The sequence below is a fragment of the Ictalurus furcatus genome, chromosome 27, assembly GCF_023375685.1.
Source record: "Ictalurus furcatus strain D&B chromosome 27, Billie_1.0, whole genome shotgun sequence".
NCBI lineage: Eukaryota > Metazoa > Chordata > Actinopteri > Siluriformes > Ictaluridae > Ictalurus > Ictalurus furcatus.
In genome coordinates, this window is record NC_071281.1 from 12,546,559 (window position 1) to 12,569,648 (window position 23,090).

The following is a 23,090-nucleotide window of genomic DNA, read 5'->3' on the forward strand; positions in this document are numbered from 1 at the left end:
CAGATCCGCTGCAACCCAGACCAGGAAATAAAAGAATTCCTTGGCAATTTTTCCTCAATCATTATAAAACTGTGAATTTTTGTTTTTATTATAAAGGCATTTATATTACAAATACTCTTTGAAACAAAACCCATTAGCTTTTAGTATCACATCAACAAAAGTCATGATATATATGACTATCAGGACTGGGGTGCAGTGGGCCAGTACTCAATGGTATGCAATACTGGCACTTCTACATTTTACTCTTTGGCGTACCGTGACTATTTCTATCATATTTTGTTTGGCCAGGATATCACCATTAAAGTTTTAGTGTAATTAATACATCTGCACAAACGCAACACCCCCCTACCATGGATTAGAGTAGACCAGAGTTAGAGAAATTTAGAGCAGAGTCCGTACATCTACGGTGAGATCAAGTGTCACATTAGCGACAGAGCGAAGTCGAAGTTAAAGTTGCAAGGAAATCCCAGTGGAGCAGAAAAAAAGGGGGAAAAAAAGTGGGGGAAAAAAAGTGACACAAAAGAATGTAGCCAAACTCCCCAAAGTCCCTATTTTTCCACACAAACTACACCGATGTCTGCCAGCACATTCAGTGCTTCTCCCACAGCAGCTGCATAAGCCCCTCTCCTGCCATACACAGGGATGAGTTCTACCTCTCTCATTGCCACAGAAAATGACAATGTGCTGGTGAGTGTAGCCCATGAACAACACTACACAGGCACAACACAGGCACATTCCCACGAACTAAGGTTGATGCCACATAATCTCATAGCCTTCTTGCAGACATCTTTGAATCGCAGTCGGGGGCATCCAGTTAGCCGTGAACCCTCAGCCAGCTCACCATACAGAAGATCTTTGGGAATGCGACCTGCATTCATTCTTCTAACGGGGCCAAGCCAACGGAGACGCTTCTCACAGAGGATGGCAAACATGCTGCTTGTATTGGCACGTTTCAGAACTTCTGTATCCGGTACCCTGTCCTGCCACTGTACATGGAGAATGCATCGCAGGCACCTCGGGTGAAAGCTGTTGAGCTTCCTCTCATGCCCAGTGTAGGTTGTCCAAGTCTCACTACCGTAGAGGAATGTGCTTAGAATGCAGGCCTGATAGACACACAGCTTGGTTTTCACAGTAAGGTTGGAGTTTTGCCACACCCTGTGATTTAGTCTAGCCATGACTCCTGCAGCCTTGGCAATCCTACGATTTACCTCTGCATCGGTGGAGAGTGAACAGGATATAGTCGACCCGAGGTAGGTGAAGCTCTCCACAACCTCCAGGTTGCATCCATCTATGGCAATGCTGGGAGGATGGTCTGTGCCCTGAGCCATGACATTGGTCTTCAGGCTAATGGTCAGCCCAAACTCCTTGCAGGTGTGGGAGAGGCGACTGACAAGCTGCTGCAAACCTTCCTCCGTATGTGAGATCAGGGCTGCGTTGTCGGCAAAAAGCATCTCGCGTAGGAGTAACTCAGTGGCTTTGGTCTTGGCACGAAGGCGGGAGATGTTGAAGAGCTTGTGTGTGTGGATGTAGACTCCCTCACTGCAGTCTCTAAAAGCATATTGGAGGAGCATGGAGAAGAAGATACCAAAAAGTGTGAGCGCAAGGACACAACCTTGTTTCACTCTGCTGCTAACTGGAAAAGCGTCGGACATTGCACCATTGAAGCAGACTGTGCTGTGCATGTCCTCGTCGAATGCGATGATGACTGCCAGAAGTTGTGGTGGACATCCGATCTTCTTCAGTAGTTTGAAAAGTCCACTCCGGCTAACCAGGTCAAACGCCTTGGTCAAATCAATGAAGGCGATAAAGAGGGGCATCTGCTGCTCTTGACATTTCTCCTGAAGCTGTCATAGTGAGAATATCATGTGTAAGGTTGACCGGCCAGCTCGGAAGCCACACTGAGACTCTGGGTAGACTCGAGAGGCTAGGATCTGCAGATGTGTCAGGACAACCCGGGCAAACACCTTTCCAATGATGCTCAGTGGGGAGATGCCCGATAGCTGTTGCAATCTCTGCGGTCCCCTTTGTTTTTATATACTGTGACGAAGTTTGCGTCTCACATGTCATGCGGGATATATGCCTGTTCCCAACACAAGCATAGAAGTTTGTGCAGGGGCTGGAGTAGTGCAGGTTTTCCCGCTTTTCAAGATTTCTGACAGGATGCCGTCGCTCCCTGGAGCCTTACCACAGGCGAGGCGGTCGATGGCTGTTCTGAGCTCTTCCATGGTTGGCGTTGTGTCTAGTTCCTCCATGGCTGGTAGGTCTGGGATGACATCCAGAGCAGTCTTTGTAACAACGTTCTAGGTTGCGTACAACTCGAGGTAATGCTCAACCCAGCGCTGCAGTTTCTTCCCCTGATCCGTGATGACTTCTCCTGTCTTTGACTTGAGTGGGGCAGTCTTGATGATAGAGGGTCCAATCGCCTTCTTGATGCCTTCGTACATCACTCTTGCGTCCCTGGCATCGGCAGCTGCCTGTATACTGCTGCAGAGATTCAGCCAGTAGATGTTTTCGCAGTGGCAGGCAGTCTGCTGGGCGTTTCTTCTAGCAACCCTGAGGGCTTCCAATGTGCTGGAGTTTGGCGCAGTCTTGTATGCCAGAAGAGCTTTCCTCTTTGCATCAGTTACAGGCTCCATATCCTCCCAGTGGGCTTCGTACCATTTGGCACATTTCTGCTCCTTCTTACCGTAAGCGTTGATCGCTGAGTTGTACACAGCTTCATGGATATGTGTCCATTTGGAGTAAATAGTACCATCAGGTGACTTCTCGGCGAGGGCTTCCTGCAGCTTACTGATGTAACACTCAGATTTTTCTTGATTGTTTATACAGCAGGTGTTGATGCGAGGGCGACCTTTCTTCTTGGAATGGTGCAGTTTCTTTGGCAATACATGCACCTGGCTAGCCCTGAGGGAGTGGTCGGTGTTGCAATCTGCACTGTGATAGCTGCGGGTGAGGAGAACGCTTGCAAGGTCTGCACGCCTGGTGATGACTAAATCTAACTGGTGCCAAAGGCGGGAGCGTGGGTGTCTCCAAGACACCTTGTGAATCTCCTTAAACTTGAAGGTGTTTGTGATGCAGAGGCCATGGAAGCAGCACAATTCTAGCAGTCGCTGAACATTCTCGTTGATCTTTCCACATCCGTGAGAATCAAGGCAGGTGGGCCAGGCCTCATGATCAGCTCCCACCCTAGCATTAATGTCCCCAAGCAGATAAAGGCTTTCAGTACTGGGTGTCCTGGAAAGCACTACATGTAAGGCCTCGTAGAACTGATCCTTTTCATCTAGAGTTGAGCATAGTGTCAGGGCGTATGCACTGATTATGTTGGCTGGGCCCGAGTCTGTAGACAAACGAAGGGAGAGGATTCTTTCTGTGCCTGATGACGGTGGCTCGATGAAGGGGACAAGTGAGTTCTTCACAGCAAAGCCAACACCATGCTGACGTGATTCGTGCAAGGGCTTCCCTTGCCAAAAGAATGTATAACTAGCTTCTCTTATAGTGCAGCTGTCAGCCAGTCAAGTTTCCTGAAGGCAAGCCACGTCGACGTTGAGTCTTAAGAGTTCCTTGTCAATGACGGCAGTCTGGTGTGCGTCGTCGATATGCTGCAGATCAGCAGTGAGACCAGGACACATGGTTCTGACGTTCCAGCTTGCAAAACAAAGAACTGGAGTCTTCTTGTTTTTTCCTTGCTTGCCTGGTGCAGAATTTATGGCCTACTTGTCGCGATGATTCTCTAAGTTCCATGCATCCAAGTGAATCAGGCAAGCCATGGCGGGACAGCACCTTATTGGATGGGGGCTGCCCAGCTTGAGGCGGGTGGTAGCTGTCCAATGAGATGTGATTATCTCTCCCACCGACAGAAGCAGCCCCTGGCACCCATTTCCTACACCAATCAGATGAGCTTAAAACCGGTAACTGCCGCTTCCCGTGTTGTGTCGGCGCCTTGCGGTGTCACTGGAGTGTCTTCTCCATTGTAGCTACAAGAGCCTGGGCAGGGTGATATGGAGGATCAGCTGTTGCCCATGCAGCAGACCCCCCCTCTCCACGCAGCTGGTGGACCCAAGGGAACGACAAAAGCCGATACAACTTGGCACCAACAAGGTCACAGGGGTTGTCGGGACAAGACCACATTTGGCCATGTACCACCTTTGGGACTCCGGCTCCTGATTTGACCTCGAGGTTTACTCCTGAAGCCTTTTCCATGCCTAGGATGGATGTAGCCGCAAGGCAGCGGAGGTTTGAAGTTTTCCTTCTTCAAATATAATAATATTGTAATATTATTATTAGAATTAGTAGTAGTGGTATAATTAATATGAATAATATACAGTTTGAGTATTAAGTGCATCTTTGGATGGTATATAAATAAAACAAGACTCATAAATTCATAATTGCTCTGAATTATTTTTAAATTGTGTTTAATTTCTTTATGCAAAATTATACATTGTGACTCAATTCATCAGTTGATTCACAATCATGACATACAAACAAAATGTTGCCCATTTAAGTAGCTTCAATGTAATTAGCTACTTTTTCTTAGTAACTTGTAGTGTAGCTAACTACTTTTTTTAAAGGGTAGTTTGACTACTGTAGCTTAACTACTTCAAACTATGAGTAGCCTGAAGCTTGAAAAGCTACAGTTTCAAAGAAGCTTCCCAAACACTGACGAACACTCAAAAACTGGAAAACAAATGCTCACATATTTGCCTACATATGCATACACACAAACCTCTCATTCATACCTTCTGAGATTGCTTATACTTCATGAATTCTATGTGCATCTCATAAATAGTGTGTGAGGCACCAAGGCCTGAGATGATCAGTAGCATTATACAATCATATACCTGTGTGAGGCACACAGGTACACACAAGCACACATACACAAACATATATGCTTTCTATAATTCTAATAAATTACCTGTAATACTACTTGATTAAAGGAATACTCCAATGTTGTAAGTGTAGTCTATATGCAATTCCACAACACAAGATCTCTGACACACTTACCATTATTGCAGATAACTTAATAATAATAATAATAATAATAATAATAATAATAATAATAATAATAATAATAATAACAACAACAACAACAACAACTCACTTATAAGGAAAGTGTAGAGGCAGTTGTAAATTTGGGTCTGTGTAATGCAAATGTCAATTTAAAAACAACACCTGTTACATCCTCACAGTAAAGATCTAAGGATGAATATAATAAGAAGTCTTCCCTGTAGTTAAGCATTCCAAAAGGTTTTGTCCATGTTCACAACTACAACATAGCTATACACATTCTAAAAAAGGAGTCCCATATTGAAAGGCTGAGTTATACATGAATTTGTTGAATTCATGAAAGCAGTCTACAAAATATGGCTTTTATTATAAACATTGACTCAACACCTGGCTCTAGACCAGTAGTCACCAACCTAGTTCCTGGAGATCTGCCTTCCTGGAGATTTGAGCTTCAACCAAAATCGTGCCTACCTGACCATCTGGTCATTGCTAATAAGAAGTTCTTAATAAATTAAAACAGCTGTGTTAGATTTTGGTTGGAAATAAAACCTGCAGGAAGGTAGATCTCGAGTAAGCAGGTTTTCCATTCTTTTCTCAGACTAGAAAAACATTCACATTCTTGCTCAAGCTTGCACAGTAAATTAAGATTAGGTTGAAAATGCAAGATTATTCCTTCACTTTTCAGAAATGACTAAACCTCTTGTGCATTTTCTTATGCATTAAGCCAAAACATTCTTCTTGCTGTAATTCTCCATTAGTTCATGTCCAAACTTCCAGTGAGCATTCAGAAAGCTCTAGTTGGTGCCCTCATTTCTTCTTTGCTGCACCAGACCCTTCTCTGGTTGCTTTTCCCCAAAAAGGGCTTTGAAAGAGAGGATAACTGAAGAGGCAGATGATGCCCAGGCTAATGACCGTGGACAGCATGGTGGCTCCCAGAGTCCCTCTGAAGGTAATGTCAGGGCCGTGATCATGCAGCCATGGCCGTCTCAGAGTCATGTCCATCTCTATGGCCTGCATTTGGAAGTGTGTGGCAATAACCCCACACACGTGGAACAGCTGGTGGCTATGGCCTGTAGGGGACAATGGGAATGCATAGTTAGTGCTGTGAATGACTCATGACATTGATGTTGACGCATAGCAAGGCTATAATTGTATAATGTATGTACAGCTTTTCTAGAAGTATGACCACTAACACATCTTGTATAATGAGGCACTGCAACTTGCCAGTCATATGAAATGGTTTGTTTGGTTCATTTGTACCTAATGAGCTGAAACTGAAAATATGCTTAAACTAGTCACCTTTTACAAGGCATTAAATCAAAGTTAAGGTCATTGCAAGAAAAGAGCCATGTCTAGTCCTTTGCTTGTGCTTTTCAAAAGGAGCAGCAAAGAAGACAGCTGTAAACACAATACACACTGACGTTATGCCTCTCCTAATATAGCCTAATGTACTTTATGTTGGTGGATGAAAGCTTTTTCTAAGAAAGCATTTGTGAAGCTAAAGTCTGGTATGACTGCTACTTAATAATATGCAGCTCTTCCATTTTTTAACCAAACAAAGAGGCAGATCCACCACCTTGTTTTCTATTGACTCACAAGGATGAGGTTCACGCATTCATGTTCACTTACATAAATAAACGTGTGTCTTTCACATCACGCATGTGTTACCATTTAGTGAATTGGCTTTTTAATTTTATTCACATTTGGCACTGTAGCGAGGGGTCAAAAATTAGTAAACGCTACAGATAAACCATAAATGTTGGCACCTGTGTAATTGTTGTAGCACACTGTATGTGATGAATGTGTAAAAAAATATTTTTTTATATTTTATGGACAAAGTGTTCGGTCTGCTGAAAAGTGGTCAGTAACTTTATCTGCAAGTTGGAATGGTAGCACATGACACATTCAGAAGCCATGATGTGGACATGTATGGGTAAAAAGGTGAAAACATAATTTCCTTGTACCTGTAAAATTACCCAAGGAACTAACCTGAATCCCACTTCATCTAGGCATGATTTGAAGAAGGCAATGTATGACATATGGCAGAAATGGCAGAAAGATGGTGGATGCTTGACATAAACTGATTAAAACTGTGTATAATTCATGATATTGGTATACATTGGTGTAATTGATATAAGTCTCTAGTGATAGAGCTTCATCCAGTCACTGATTAATATCCTATAACAGCAAGCTCCATCATGTTTTAGATCTTACTTGCACTACATTCAGAAAAGGAAGGGCAAACATTTTGATTTCTTTTTGCTATTAATATATTAACATTCAGAAATGTATGTCACTTGTGATAATGAAGGAACATTTGTGAAACCTAATCTTACATATGTGTTATATTATTTGGTAGGGACATATTTTAAACACCGTAGCATAACATTAATTTAAGATTTCCTATGACACATTACCTCTCACCACTTCATGCCAGTCCATATTTTGAGTGCACACCATTTTGTAGTCAACAACATGGACATACGTTGCTGAAATGTTGTGCAAACACACAGAGCAAAGGCTTGGAGTGACAAATCACACCTTACCTACTAAGTCGAAACGTCCCGGTGCCAGCCTCTCGGGCAGATGTGTGGCAAACAGAAAGCCTGTGAGGAAAGCCAGGAGTATGTGATAAACGTGGAGAGAGTTTACTTTATTTGCAGTGCAGCCTTCTCCCACACACATGAAGATCTAGATAAAGATAAAGAATATTTTTGAACACAGTTTTGCATTGCTATTAAATGCTGTTTGACTTCAAAACTATCAGTCGAGTCCAAAAGTTTACACACAGTTTGGAAGAAAATAAAGAAGACAAAGAAACATATGATTTTTTTTGTTCATATTTCAGTTCTTTCAAATTATATTTTGCTTATTAGGCTTTTTATTTTGTTGCTAGTTGCTAGTAGGATACACCCACTTATTTTTTCTTCCCCCATATTCTCCTGAATGGGCTACTTGCACAAACACTTCAGTATTATAACACAATGGTTCCTCTACTTCCGGCTATCATAGCAATGGCTTAATTTTTACACCCGATGTCAGCAAAAGCTCCTGAAAATGAATGCCTACGATTTGTATCAACACTTGCAAATCTCATTTTAGCAAGCTGGACTAAGGCTTCAGACTGTATACTTTGTCGTACATACACAACCGTGAAGGTAAAAAAATACAGTGCTTAATAATAGAAACCAACACCCAATCTAAGGTTAGCCCACACTAAAATGTGAGATGTTGTTGTTCTGACAAATGTAAATAATGCTACAGGACATACCCAACCACGCTATTTCAAAATGGATATACGTCATAGCCCTGAGTGCACATAGCCCATTTGGTCACCTGCCAATTCCCATCCACCAGCATGGAGTAAAATCTTATCTGCTCTCTTCTGTGTACTTTAACTCACATTCACTTATTATAGCTAGTGTTGCTGTGATTGACATGCATATGGCTGAGAGATTATACCATCCCTCCTATCCAGATTTGCTCCCTTGGTCCCTGTGACATATTACAGTGAGATTATTACTGTGCAATATTACTGTGGCAAGTATTTGAATTCACAATATTGAAATTAGTTTTATTTGGAAATAAACTGTAAAATACTGTATGCTTTTTGTTTTTGTTCCATTCAGAAACCATGGGAGAAGCAGTTTTCTTTTAAAAATCCCTTTTCCTTCTGAAATATCTGCTGTAGCAATTTTTGTTGACTTTTAGGTTCTGTTTATGTGTTATGTGTTAACTAGGCTGGATACATAATGCTAGGGAAAACTTGTTTTGCTAACAGGCTAAGGTTTTACACACACTGAGGGCCTGATTTCTTTCTTAATTACATCCATATTTGTTGGCAAGGATTGGGAGCGCCATCATTACAGCGCCAACAGAATAACAGTTAAAGAGAGGATGAACGTCAAGGCCATCACGCATATAGTGAAGATGCTCTTTTGCAGATCTTTCAGTCGAACCACCCCCCCTCCCCCCCAATGCATATTAGATGAGCAAATATGTCTAAAACAAAGAATTTACCAGATTGTTATTGTTGTATTTGTGTGTAGGTATGCATACAGTTAGAGACCCACCCTATAGAAGAGAGGAATGTTGTCAAACAGGTAGGGGTAGGTGAAGGCTAAAACCCGTAGCACTTTGGCCAACCTGAGACTCTTGTCTTCGGCAAATCTGGGCAGAAGAAAATCAGAATATAAAAGGTGCGGTAATCATAATGTCTGGAGCGCTGGGATTTATAATGACACAAAGGGTATGTTGCGAAACTGAACAGACAACACCAAATTCATGATTCGTTAATAGAGTTTTGTTGCCATTTTACCACTCCTTCAACCCAGCAAATCTTCCATTTCCTTGGAAGTTTGATCCATCATTCAGTCAGCACCATTTAATTACATTTATCAGGCAGAAACTTTTCATCTGTATTGCTGATTAAGAAGCAGTCTACATGCATGAATTAAGCCAAGTAATACAAATGGTAGGAAAAACAAGATAAAGGAACTGTTCATTAAAGGAAAAGCCAACCTTGAAACTCAATAAAATGTTTGTTTTGAAATATTTGTGATGTGCTTAGCAATTCTGGTGATAATTTTTTGATTGATGCTGTATTTATATTATTCCTGTGTGAAGAACATAGAATACAGCAAATGTTGGATTCAAAGTTCCAGATTGCAACGCAGCATTGATGGCGATATAAGTCATGAGTGTGAAGCGAAGATGAAATTCCACAAGCACTGTATTAACATGTAGCCGAACGACATTGTTGGTAGGGAACCGTTAATCAAAGCAAAAATAGAACGTGTGATTGACAGACGTTTAAACTTAAAATGACTTTCATTATGAAATACAGTATATACAATGGATATAAAAAGTCTACACACCCCTGGTAAAAGGGCAGGTTTTTGTGATGTTAAAAAAATGAAGCCAAGATTATCATGTCGGCATTTTTTCCAGCTTCAGTGTGAAACATCCAAGCTCAACTAAATAACCACAACCATGTGGGAAAATGTGTCATGGTCTAAGCAATTTTATGGATCTAAAATGTTTTTGCATGAAAGAGTTGGATAATATTGCCAAGTCAAAATGTGCAACCACACTGATGGACTCTTATCCAAAAAGACTGAGTGGTGTAATAAAATCAGAAAGGGCTTTAACAAAGGGTTAGTTGAGGGGTGTGCACACTTATGCAACTAGGTTATTGTAACTTTTGAATTTTTTTTTCATATTTTTCTCTAAAATGTTTCTGTTGTTTTTCACTTAATTTTTATACATTGTAATTTCACATTAAGGGTGAGAAAAGGTCTGACATGATTTATCTTTGTTTCATTTCTTCTTCTTTGTTTACATCACAAAAACCTGCCATTTTAACAAGGGTGTGTAGACTTTTCCCATCCATTGTATATGGACACCATTTGAAGTTCATGTTAATGAAAGATTAATATGCAAGGATGGATTTTTCCTTTACGGGTCATGGATATGTGCACACAGTAGTGAAGGTTACCATATAATGCATTTACCTGTTCACAGTGTCAGGGTTAGTGTGTAGAGGGAAGCCAAGCCTTAGCAGAAGAAAGACGAGTAAGAGAAACGTTTATCTATAAGCGGTTAGTGGCACTTACAGATTGCACAGCAAAACCTATATGATGAGACATAAGAAATCTAATTTTTAACTTTAATTTATTACATATATTTCAAATCTCATTTTTAATTTGAATTGATTACAGACATTCCAAATACCTTGACTGTGTATTTGCATGAAATGTTCTTTAACACCTGGCATTGTGTTGTCAGCTGGAAGGTCTGGCTAATGGAAACAGTAGCACTACATTATTTCTCTCTCACTCTTTCCTTTTGTAGCTCAGATCTCCAATTGTGAACACACACTAAACAGACCCACACTATTCAGGTCACTCATAATGGACTGAGGTAAAATTGAGCATTGATGTAAAATTGACTCTATGATTGAACAAGATTGCACTGCTTGATACGAAGTGACTTTTATTTCATCTCTCATGTAGGAGGGCAAAGATTTCGCTTGAGACAATTATACAGGACGCCCTTGTTATTACCTGGAGTAACAGGCCATGGTAGTGGATAGCACAGTGTTGAGTACTGCCACAGGAACATAATATACGTGAAACAAACTGTTCACCCATGCATCTGGCACAATGTATGCAGAGTAGGCAATAGCTGAACCTAAACACAACCAGAAAGGCTCATTGTTAAAGGATTTACATTTCATTTAAGTTTGCATGTCATTTGTACCACAGTATGACATTGTTTTATCCAAGAAATCCAAAGCTTTAATCTTCTATCGTGGCAGTGATTGATTCATTCAATGCAATGATGACTATAAACTACAGTAAATAACTACATACATAAAACACATATTTCACACACATTCAGGTGTATATGTGTGTCTGTATTCCCTTGCCATACCCAAGCTGTATACACTGAGAGCTCCATAGTCAAAGAAGTAGCAGATGTGGCGGGCACGTGTGGACATGGTGCTGAATGTGTGAGCACAGCTGGATGCCAACGGGTACATGCAGCAGGACAGCAGGAATACCAACAGTGGCCATGTGTACGCATCGGTCCACACATCCTGTATGAAGATCACCGTCAACAGCTTGTATAGAAAATACCTGAGAGAGATAGAGAGAGAAGAATCGTGCAGTTACAGTCCCCTCTGAAAGTATTGAACCGGCAAGGCCAATTCTATTGTTTTTGCTATGCACTGAAGACATTTGGGTTTAAGTATTTTTATCATACAGTATTATGCAAAAGTCTTGGGTACCCTTTTTTTGTTTGTTTGTTTGTTTGTTTTTTTAGTGTAAGCTTTGTTATAGATTTTTATTTTATGATTTGTACATTATGGAGTCAGTACAAAAACATTTTAGATTTCCAAACATTGGTTTTCCAGCACAAAATTAAATGTTACAGAAAAATGTTTGTACATCATTAAAGAAAGCAGCGTATTACGTAAGAGACACTTTTCAGACAAAAAAAAAAAAATATATATATATATATCACTATGAAGGCTGATGGCTTTCTCTGCAAATATAAGAAGCAAGTCTCCAGAAGAACTGTTTCAGTAAGATGCTCAGTAAAACTTACCAGCTTCTTATAATTCTCATTTTTAAGCAAAAGGTTGTCACACCAAATATTGACTTTGCTTCATTTATTACCGTTTACTGCTCTGTATAGTTGTTTTTTAATGTAGAAATATTTAATTTGATTATTTTTGAAGGCATCTTTGCTCTACAGCATTTCTTTGCATGTACCCAAGACTTTTGCACAATACTGTATGTCTTTGACACATTCTGTTCATTTCTTTTTTCGATTAACAATATATGGAAAGTTTAGAACATTTATTAAACAGTGGTACATCAAGTACTATCAGATAAGTGTGTTGAATTCCACTTTAGCTCAGCATTTTTATCGAATGTGAGAGGCACTGCACGGGCTGATGGAGTTTCATTGGGAGCGCACTTTGCACTAATGAAATTGCAAGCATTTTTATGCCTTTGATTGTCACCAAGTTTTTTTTTCACCATCGCTTTTGTGAAATTATTTCCTGTTAGAAAACCACTTTGGCCGGCTACATCTTTGCCTGCTTTCAAACAGAAGTTGCAGTACATTGTCTGCTTTATGTTATCGTACGTGAGCCAGGAAAATTCCGGAAACCACCAAGTTTTGAAATTCCTTTCTGCGATCATATTTTTGCATGAATTCCTGCTGCTGATAACTTAGCATCTGAGGGAGACAGGGGCTGTTTGAAAAAACAAATCTTTCATTTAGCTATTTTCAACCAATGTGTCAACGGTTGCTCTCAGAGGTTTAGTAGCACTTCACATTTTGCTGCTTTGGTCAAAATCTAGCAAACATGCAGACATTTTTTTTGATTAGTGGACACATTCATGTGTTTGGACTATTTAAGCTTTTAATGACATCAAAACACTATTTTAAATGTTTAAGAACCTATTCAAAATATTTAAGTAAAAAACAAATAGTAAACACTAAATAATTTAAAAAGTTAATTAATTTTATTAATAAAGTTAATAAAAATTTTAAATTTATAATCCAAAGCTGTCACCACTGGTGAGCTAAATAAGTGTATTACTCACAAAATTATATTTGTGTTCACAAATGCAACCATTTTAGTTGGAGCCCTAACTCCAATGGTTTTCAACCTAATATTTATCCATCACATTTATAGTATATGTTTAAATACTACAGACAGGATTTTGAACATGTTTTCCTGTACAGAGAAAAGAACAGAAAAACCCATTTACATGAAATTTACTAACAATAGAAATCTAAGGGCAGTTGTTGAATTCTGTCAATGAATGTAAAATACAAGACTGTGTACTGTCAATTAAAAGCAACAATTCTTAAACTCTAATAATTAATGTGGAATATATATTTGAAAGTATATTCTTTTTGCCCTGGATATACTTGATATTGCATTTGCATTTGTATATTTTGTTTAGTAGAGATTATCTGTTAATATATGTCCAATATTTGTCAGTGGCACTACCACAAGAATCTCCCTATGCAGTGGGCCAGCTGTGCAACTTACAAATAAAAGACTTTGAACACACATGAGAAACAAAATCTTACTAAAGCTGTTATGTAATTTTATCTGAAGAAAAAAAAAAATAATAGAGTAAAATGTAATCCCATGTGTTATCTGACCCACACAACTATGCTAGTAACAAATTACCACAAACTCCTCCTTCTGAAAAAGCAGTAATTGCACTATTTATTCCTAAACTATAATTTAGGAAAACATTCTTCTTCCATTTTCTCCCAGTTTGGCCATTTGCAACTTCCCACCCATCAGCCAGGGCCTACCTGTCACATTACAGCTTCCATCATGGGAGGGTTATGTCTGACACATGCTTTTGCCAAACCGCTGCTCATCCTACATCACAGCGCAGGTGAACACTTTCCTTAAAGTGCTATCTACCCTCTTCCTTATACATGAGCTCAAAGATGCACATGATTGGCTAGTGCCATTTGATTGACAGGGAACAGAGTAATGCTGGACCTCTTAACCACTGAGCACAGCCAAAATTAATTATAACAAAATAATGTTTCACTTCTCTGGCATTTAAAAAGTTTCCATTACCATAACCAAAGAACGCAGCAATACATAATATCAGTAGTTGAATTCCAATTTTATTGGAATATAACCCTAGATTTGTATAAATCTATACAAATATTCAGAATTACATTAGTCACACATGAAAAGATGAAAATTATGTCTAAGGCAATGCATGTGATCATCACTGGAATGAGAAAGTCGTTTGGGCTGATATGGGAACCATGGTAGTGAGCATGAACACAGTGTTAATGATCTGCCATTGAAAAAGCCAGAGAAAAGCTGAGGAAGTGCATTGTATAAAACTGTTTGACATGTCTGGACGTGTCAGCGATGACTTAGTCATTACATGACACAAACGCGCACAGAAATCAGAGCTGTCTAATCAGCCTTGTATGATTGTTAGCACTGGATTGTGTTTGCATGTTGCTGAAAGTAAAGTCTACAAAGTCTAAAGTTACACAACAAAGCTGAGAGAATAGCATTGTGAAAGGGAAATGTTTGCGAGGGCAAACACAACCGGCCTGGAGCGCACAAGCACACATTTCACAACCACTCCTGACAATAACGTGTCAATGAGTAATTTGTTTTGAACTGCCCCTGGTGGATTGGAAGATTCCAGGCATGAAACTTTCATGAAATGTCTGAAGGTTAATTTGATTTTTGTGTATTTTCAGGTAAAAACAGAACTGACCCTACAGTAAAATATGTGTTCTCTCTCTCTCTCTCTCTCTCTCTCTCTCTCTCTCTCTCTCTCTCTCTCTCACACACACACATACACACACACACACACACACACCTGTCATATGCTTATTTACCAACATTAGCTAGCTACTTGCGACATATTGTATAAAACCTGTAATGTCACCTGACGAGTTCTGACATAAGCCTTTCATAACACATGTAACACTGTTTTATAAAAGTTTCATGTGATAGTTATGAATGTGTTATGAAGCCCATATGTAGGTACCCTTCAGATAAAGTGTTACCTTTTTATATACATATTTTGTGCTATAAGGTATTTGCTTTTGGTATGCATTTGCTCTGTAAAGTGTTTTTAAAAAACAAAACAAAACAAAAAAACACCCAGAAAGATTAGCACGGATAAACCGAGTCTGATAAACACAGTGTGTCCTAATTTGTGCATCCTGATACGGTTTGCATGTAATATGACTATGAAATGATTTATATTAATCCATAGACATATACACTGATGACAAATCTAACCTGGGTGATGTGTATATACCTGAACGTATATACCTTTATACATATGCTGTTATGATCTTTCTTTTTAACTGAATTGTTTTTAGTAAAATGACTGATTAGTCTATTTACATTTTGTTAAAATATAGTGTTTAACTGTACTGAGCCACTGAATGTGAAGTGATAATAGAGTTAGGAGGATAGCAATAAATATCCTCAGCTACTTTAGTTACAATATAGTGTTGTGATTGACAGTTTGATATATGTAAAAAGTTGCTTAAACATTTAAACATGTACATGGCTTGTATGGTAATAGTCATAGTCATGATAATAGTTACAGTCATAATAGTCATAGTCATAATTCAACAGCTCTGAAATGCTAGCTGATGCGATACAAAACAGCAGCCTGCCAAAATGTGGTTGAAGAGGTTGGAGCAATCACAAAAAAGAAAAGGTGTAACGTAGTGCCTGGAATGCTTAGTCTAACATTCAATATGCCTGTAACTATTTGAAATGCTAAGCACAACAGTATAAATGTTGCTTGTATGTTTCAGCTTCGAAACAAGATGGAGTAGAAATGCGAGATTTGGACAATGAACTACCATTCATGAGCCTACCTCCTAAAACATTACAGAGTGGAACACCTCCACTGTTCTAGAGTTAATCCACTGCCATGCCTGTATACTCATTGCCCCTGCATATTTGTTCAATGATTTGATCGACCTCTTTGTAATGTGTTTGATCATAGTACTGGGACTTGTGAAAACTGAAGTGAAACCTTAAAGTCGACAAAAATGCCTGGTATTTAGATCATACAGTCATTATCACACCTGACTGTAGAGACATGAACTTTTTTTTTTTTTCAGCAAGCCAAAATGTTTCGATAGAAATCTGTCGTTTTATTTACCAGCTAGGAAGCCTGATCAATGTATCTCAATGGAGCTGTGTGGCAAAGATATCCAGTAGACTCTTAATCTACTAGCGTTGCAATGGGAGTGTAGATGCAGATACCATCAGGCATTTTTGCCATGCAGCTCTGTACAGTTACACAGAACAGAGTTGGTAAAAGTACAAATTTCTCAAAGCTTTGGTTTGCTAAAAATGATGTAGATGATTGGACATTCATTTGTTCAGTTTAATAAATTTGTAAATTTATATTACATGTGTTTTGTGTGCTTCAAAGCATTGAGATTGATATATATTTAAAATGACTAGTCAGACTTAAATGGAAGTGATGGAAATAGCTGATGGAATTAGTTGAAATAACTTAAAACAATCTGTTTGTTTACTCAATATTTAAAGTTAAGTGCCATCATAATGTTTGTTTGTGTGTTCAGTATTTCAAAGAGTTAAAAAAAAAAAAAGAGTTTATTAACATAAAAAAAAATGATTTTGAGTTCTGCTAAATTATTAGGATTTACAGTGTAGAGAACACAATATAGTATTTTATTACATATCAAATAAATATGAAAATGTAATTTCACTTAACACTGTCCCTGCTGTGCAATAAAATGTACTAGCCAGGCTTATTAACTGACTGAATAAATAACTAATAATAATCACCTATAAGATACTGGCATTTCCAGGCTTATCGTGTAATTAAAACCATGGGCCAAGTTGTCTATCAAGCTAAGTTAAACTTTGAAGCTAAATTAAGCTAAGCTAGACTATTAATTGTGTAAACCAGTAGTCCAGGTCACTAGCAAGCTCTTCACTGGTAGATTAATTCTTAAGGAAATAACACAACTATCACACCCTGCTGAAAAATCCAGCTTGGTCTGATCAGCTACACAGACTGAAAACACCAGTTGAGCCGATCAAACTGGTAGACCATCATTTCCAGCTTCCTTATTATTGTCTAAATGGTTAATAAAAGTTTGTGTACTTTTCTCTTTTGAGATTTTCTTTAAAAACAAAAAACAAAACAACTTGTCTGTAATGGTGCATAATTTTAAATAATTCAACAACTGTGTGTGTCCCAGCTCTTGCCAGCTTGGTCTGGCCATCTGCCAAAACAGAGACCAAACTGGTCAAACTGGTACACCAGCCATTGTCCAGGAGGGAACATGAAAGGTATCAATTTGCTAACATTATTCTAACTTATTTCAAATAAAAAAACAACCCTTATGTTTGCTAGCAAGCTAGCTATTACGTTGTGTAAACAAGTAGCTTAGTTTGCTAGCAAAGTAACATTACACTAAATTAGAAGCAAATGGTGTTCCTTTCTATTGCTGTTAGGTACAAATAAGGCCGGAGAAAAAAAAATATAGCCTGTTCTATTTACTATGTCAAATGTGTATGTACCTAAATAAAACTATAATGCAAATCTTTTATTCTTGAAAGTAGGGCTTTGTTTAACCGTCATCTACTATTAACATTAAAAAAAAAAAAAAAAAAAAAAAAAAAGGACACACAGATAAACTTAGGTGATGTGATCTTACAGGAGTATCTTGTTTGAAATAGAGACCGTTTTCATATTTCAGTTAACTTGGCTCTAAAGAAATGATAATAGATATGAGGAAGTGAAAAGAATACTTTCTTGCTTTGCTTAATGCTGAAAAATATTCATGATTATTTAGGTTAAATTGAATTAATGTTCTAACACAATGTTCAAAATGTTCTAATCAGGATTGTACATGCTGATATATACACATTGTTGTTTTTTTTTTAAATATACAGTGTTATAGTCCGTATTTTAGATTTAACACAGCTAATATATCTGTATGGAGGTATTTTCTCTACTATTTTCAAAACTAATGGAAATTGTATTTGCAATTGTATATTATTACTGTTTGCATTGTCATTTACACAACCATACAATGCCAAATACAAACATGCCCCATAGTATACTTCCACCCCTTCACAGATTGAGAGGTTTCTGTGTAAGGCACTGGAAATGCAAATGCAAAGGCAAAGGGAATTGCGATTCCATTTGAATTTTGGCAGGCTTCATACCTCACACTGAGGAAATGAAGTGGTAAGCAGGGTAATTGCTATTGCTGTTTCAATGTGACAGGGTCATAACTCGTAGGACATGGGAAATGCAATTGCAAATGGACTTTTCTTTTCCATTTGAAATTTGGCAGACATTGTACTTTCATGAAATCGAAAATACAAACAGTAATATGCTATTTGCATTTTCATTTGAATTATGTCACCATTTATGTGTCCACAAATGGAAAATGCAATTACAATTTGCAATTAACTTTGAAAATAGTTCAGAAAATACTTCCAGATTTTTGTATGTTGATTGCACTATGTTTACTTCTGATGCTGAGTGCAGCCATGTTGATTTGACATCACTCCATAAACATGGAGGGAATTCGTAGGTGAGATGATGACCCTAAAATGACTAGTATGAATTTCATGTTGAGGGGGTTTTTCTTTGGCTTTTACTGACTGGAGGTTGTGAATTGGATGCTGCACCTTCAAGTCGAACACAGCATTAACTTAAAAATTTTCTAGTGCTGTTCCATATGACAAGTAGAACATGGAGGAAAGAAAATACTGACGCAGTGGCATTTCATATTGTGAAAATCATAGTGCTGATGTTACTGTTTTTGCCCATCTACATTTCCCAAAGTCTATTCTAATAAAACAATATACTGCATAATTTTTCAATTGCATTATGTAAAAAAATAGCAAAATCGTAACCAAGAATCATTCCTAAATTTCGAGCTGGAAAACTATTTTTCCCCAATATCGCCCAGCCCTAGCTTCGCTACATACATACTGTAAACCTGCATACAAGATCAGTTACATTAACGTCGTTTAATACTGTATATATTTGCTAATGGCTAAGGAATGAATAATACCATAATACTTATCTATAACAAACACTAGCACAGAACAGGGAAAGCGAAGCTGGCTGGGCCATTTTAGAGCTTTATTATTCCCTGAGCCCTGATGGATGAGATGCGACAGAAGCTGCTGGCACTCTGACATGTTTACTGCTGGTGGAAGACCTGGAGAAATGCAATGCGAGGAGCCTATTAGCAGACACAGGAGAAGTGTGCCATGTCTCCAGGAGGGCTGAGACTCTCAGGAAACTCTCAAGAGAAATGAGGTCCAACTCCTCTCTCACTGTCTATTCACTGTCTATTCAAACTCAGACACTAGCAAGCAAAACAACTACAACAACAACTGTCACTCACACTGGTTCTAGGTCTGTGGGATTAAAAGGCATGTGTGTGTGCGGCAGAGTGCTGATTATAATATAAATGTCTGGTTTATACATCTTAATTAACTGTAGACTTTCTCAGACTGATCATAAAGTGAATACTTATCAGTATGAAAGCACAATCAAAGTGTGTGTGTGTGTGTGTGTGTGTGTGTGAAGCTTTTTACCAGGTAGGTAAGAAGTGCGTCCAGATATTGAGAGTCTCATTGGTGAGCTGGAACAGGCTGAGGAGGCAGTCAGTAGCAGAGCTGCGAGGGTGACGATATCCAGAGATAATACAGTCCTCCTGAAAGTCCTGCAAAGCACAGACACTTTAAAAACACAGTAAGGTAAAATTTATTCTTTTTAAAACCTTTTTTTACTTTAAATATAATTTTAGGCTAAATGTGCAGACTCAAGACATCCGTAAGCGCAGTGCGTCAGCGTATGTTAAGATGTTTAGTGAAAAAAACATCAGTTCTATAGTTTACATCCACCTTTCTGAAATTTTCTTTAATAACTTGCATTAAACTTCGACTGTTGAGCCAGCATCACTTAAGCAGCAGAATACATCCACATTTCATTTTTAACTCAAAATATTTCTTTTCAATATACACCCAACTAACACCTTATTAGGAACAGTAAAATACTGTAATCTTGTAGGGCCTCCCTTTGCTCTCAATACAGCCACAAGATGTAAGAAACATTCCTTTGAGTTTCTGGTCCATGTTGAAATGATTGCATCACACAATTCCTGCAGATTTTTCAGATGCACTTTCATTCTGATCTTGGATTCTGATCTGGTGACTAGGAAAGTCACTGAAGAACATTGAACTCATTGTCATGTCCATGAAACCAGTTTGAGGAGACTTTTGCTTTGTGATGTGGGGCATTATCATGCTGGAAGTAACCATTAGATGATGGGTAAATTGTGGCCATGAAGGAATGCATATGGTCAGCAACAACACTCAAATAGTCTGTGGCATTCACTTAATGATTGATTGTGATTAAATGGCCCAAAGTGTGCCAAAAAAACATTCCCCACACCATTACACCACCTCCACCATCCTGGATTGTTGACACAAAGCAGGTTGGATCCATGCTGTTGGTGCCAAATTCTGAATTTACCATCTGTGTGCCTCTGCAGCAATCGAGATTCATCAGACTGATTGTCTGAGGTAATTTTGGTTAGAATTGGAAAAATTATGAACAAGGAGTAGCGCAAAAATGCAATACCGTACATTTCAAAATGGTGTCTACTATAATGAATAGAGTCTTAATTTAAGATATGGATTGTGGTCAGCATGATGAGTATAAAGCTGATGAACTTCTTTTCTCGAAGACAAAGTGTTCAACAATTATAACCATTTGAAAAGTGAATTTCTGAACTACTGGTGGTGCTAGAGAGTTGTTCCAAGAGACCCCATAATTGGTCCAGATACTATTCATGGTCATATCTATGAGTGTGCCAAATTTAATCATTTTCATAGAGCTGCCATAGACTCCCAGTGGGGAAGAAGCAGAATAATAAGAAAACTAACAGATACAATAAGTGCCTACGTACCTTTGGTGATTGGCCCCTAATAATTTAATACTTGTATAGGCTGATTATTCCGAAAATTACATTTCCTACAAATGTCATATACATGTGAAAATAAGACTTATTGAGGATCCATAGACACCTTGGTGAGCCGAGGTGTAATTTCCTGTGTGATGGAACTTCATAAAAAAGGACCTGCACAAGACATTCTAATTCACACTTTCTCACGCACACACTACAGTGAACTGCAACTTAACTGAGTTAATGTTAAACATTCCAGTCTATCTGAAATCTTCATCATTCTCCGGTCTAGGTTTAAACAGTCACTCACATATAAACCGTTTTTCTGCATGGAAAAATACACTATAACTTTTGTCTACTGAAGGTCAAGTAGATTATTTATTACAATGAGTTGTGTGCCAAAATGAAATCTAAGGTCTTGTTCAGTTTCAGTGCTGAACCAGTAAAGAACTGCTTGTAATGTTAATATATCAATGGACTTACTTTAGGCACTTGGTGTACATTGAAGACGGGAGGCAGCTTGACCAGACCTAACATGTTCTACAGGTTCCAGGCTGCTGGTGAGACTGCCACAGGTTACAGAGTAGAAATGCACAATAAGGCACAGGTTTAGGAGACCAAGTTCAGCCAGGTCTGCCTTCTAGCCACACCCGTGAAAAAAAGACACACCTTCCCATACACACTCATTCAGCTAACTATCCTGTAATTAGAGTTGGCCTGTAATCCTAACAAATAAGTGCACATACACACACAGGAAAAAAACAGATACAAGCAAATATTTTGTAATCTACTGATGTATTTTATGTTGTGACACAAGCCACCATCATACCCCTGATGTTTTGCATTACTTTGCCATGGAATCTTGACTGTTTCCAGAAATTGTCTGGTCACTGTGAGGATGTATATAAGATAAATACCATGTGCTGTACTGAAAATATTAAAAAGATCTCTATTTTTGACTTATCACAGTTATCAGTAGTGTATTATATGTAGCTGATTTCAAACTAACATAGCAAACTCAATACACAAACACAATAACAAACTCAAAATTCTAATAAATCTAGGTATTTCGTATTCCTAACTGGAAATGTACCACAGGGCGGGTGGTTTTTACTCTCACGGGGGTAGGAGCAGGCGTTTAGATGTGGGATTAGAATGAACCTTCTGGGACAATAAAACATCACTTTCATTAACATGAGAATGTACTGAGTGCTTGTGTGGAGTGACATTCATTCATTTTCAGTATCTGCTTTCTCTTTGTCAGGGTTTTAATTTGTTTTAATTTGCTTATATTTTGGAAAACAGGACTAACTAAGTTTGCAGGAAATATCATGTAGGTGCAAACAAAAATAATAACCATCAACAGGTGGGATTGAGCAGGAGTTCTTCAGGAGCGGGATTAGAAAAAGAAAACACACACACACACACACACACACACACACACACACACACACACACACACACCTCTGTTCCTAACATTGTTCTATAAATAAACAGCAGAATAAAGTCATCAACAGTCTTATGAAATACTTTAAAATATTATGTCATTGCTCTTTTGTGGATTCTGTTTGTATTTTTTTCCCCCTCCACTGTGATACATGTTGTGTATTATGAATATGCTCTCTCAAGCATTCTTTCATTCACAGTCACACACTCACTCAAACCTCGGGAGAATTTAGATTAACACTGACAAGCATGTCTTTGGGAGGTGGAAGGAAACCAGAGAACCCAGAGGAAACAGACATAAGTATAAGAATTTTGCCCACTCCTACTTCAAAACGTGATATATTTTTTCTCTTTTTTTCACAATTTGTCTCAAATAGTCCAAGAAAAATGCACACTTTGAATGCCAGCTATTCAACATACAGGAATGAGATAACAGGAATCTATAAACAGAGCACCTCTGTGTTTTACCCCGGCTCTGCAGAAGCAGATTGCCTGGTCTACACTTATATAGTGCTTTTTTAACCTTAGCGGTTCCAAAGTGCATTACACTGGTTCTCATTCACCCATTCACACACACACACACACACTCATACATGCAAGGCGCTAGCTTGCCA

At 38.5% G+C, this 23,090-nt stretch overlaps 1 protein-coding gene across 2 annotated transcripts; it reads right to left on the minus strand.

The window, feature by feature from the left end:
- Positions 1 to 5,714: 5,714 nt before the first annotated feature.
- Positions 5,715 to 21,891, minus strand: paqr5b (progestin and adipoQ receptor family member Vb). 2 transcript variants are annotated; one of them, XM_053616530.1, is made up of 8 exons: positions 21,514 to 21,891; positions 19,658 to 19,785; positions 11,440 to 11,645; positions 11,070 to 11,196; positions 10,518 to 10,559; positions 9,078 to 9,174; positions 7,551 to 7,695; positions 5,715 to 6,074 (listed from the first exon to the last, which is right to left on the minus strand). In XM_053616530.1, exons 1-8 carry the CDS (start codon positions 21,565 to 21,567, stop codon positions 5,812 to 5,814), a joined length of 1,062 nt encoding a protein of 353 aa, XP_053472505.1. In that variant the 5' UTR covers positions 21,568 to 21,891; the 3' UTR covers positions 5,715 to 5,811. The 2 variants fall into 2 exon arrangements, with proteins under 2 accessions (XP_053472505.1, XP_053472506.1); XM_053616531.1 differs by lacking the exon at positions 10,518 to 10,559 and having other exon boundaries at positions 21,514 to 21,888.
- Positions 21,892 to 23,090: the final 1,199 nt, after the last annotated feature.

What these genes read in the sequence shown, in the direction of transcription:
- paqr5b (XM_053616530.1), bottom strand. Translation starts at nt 21,567, where the DNA reads ATGTTAGGTCTGGTCAAGCTGCCTCCCGTCTTCAATGTACACCAAGTG. An exon ending in ACATTCCTCTCTTCTATAGG is followed by an intron (nt 7,696 to 9,077) that starts GTGGGTCTCTAA and finishes ATCTTTATCTAG; the next exon opens with ATCTTCATGTGTGTGGGAGA. An exon ending in GGGACGTTTCGACTTAGTAG is followed by an intron (nt 6,075 to 7,550) that starts GTAAGGTGTGAT and finishes TGTCCCCTACAG; the next exon opens with GCCATAGCCACCAGCTGTTC.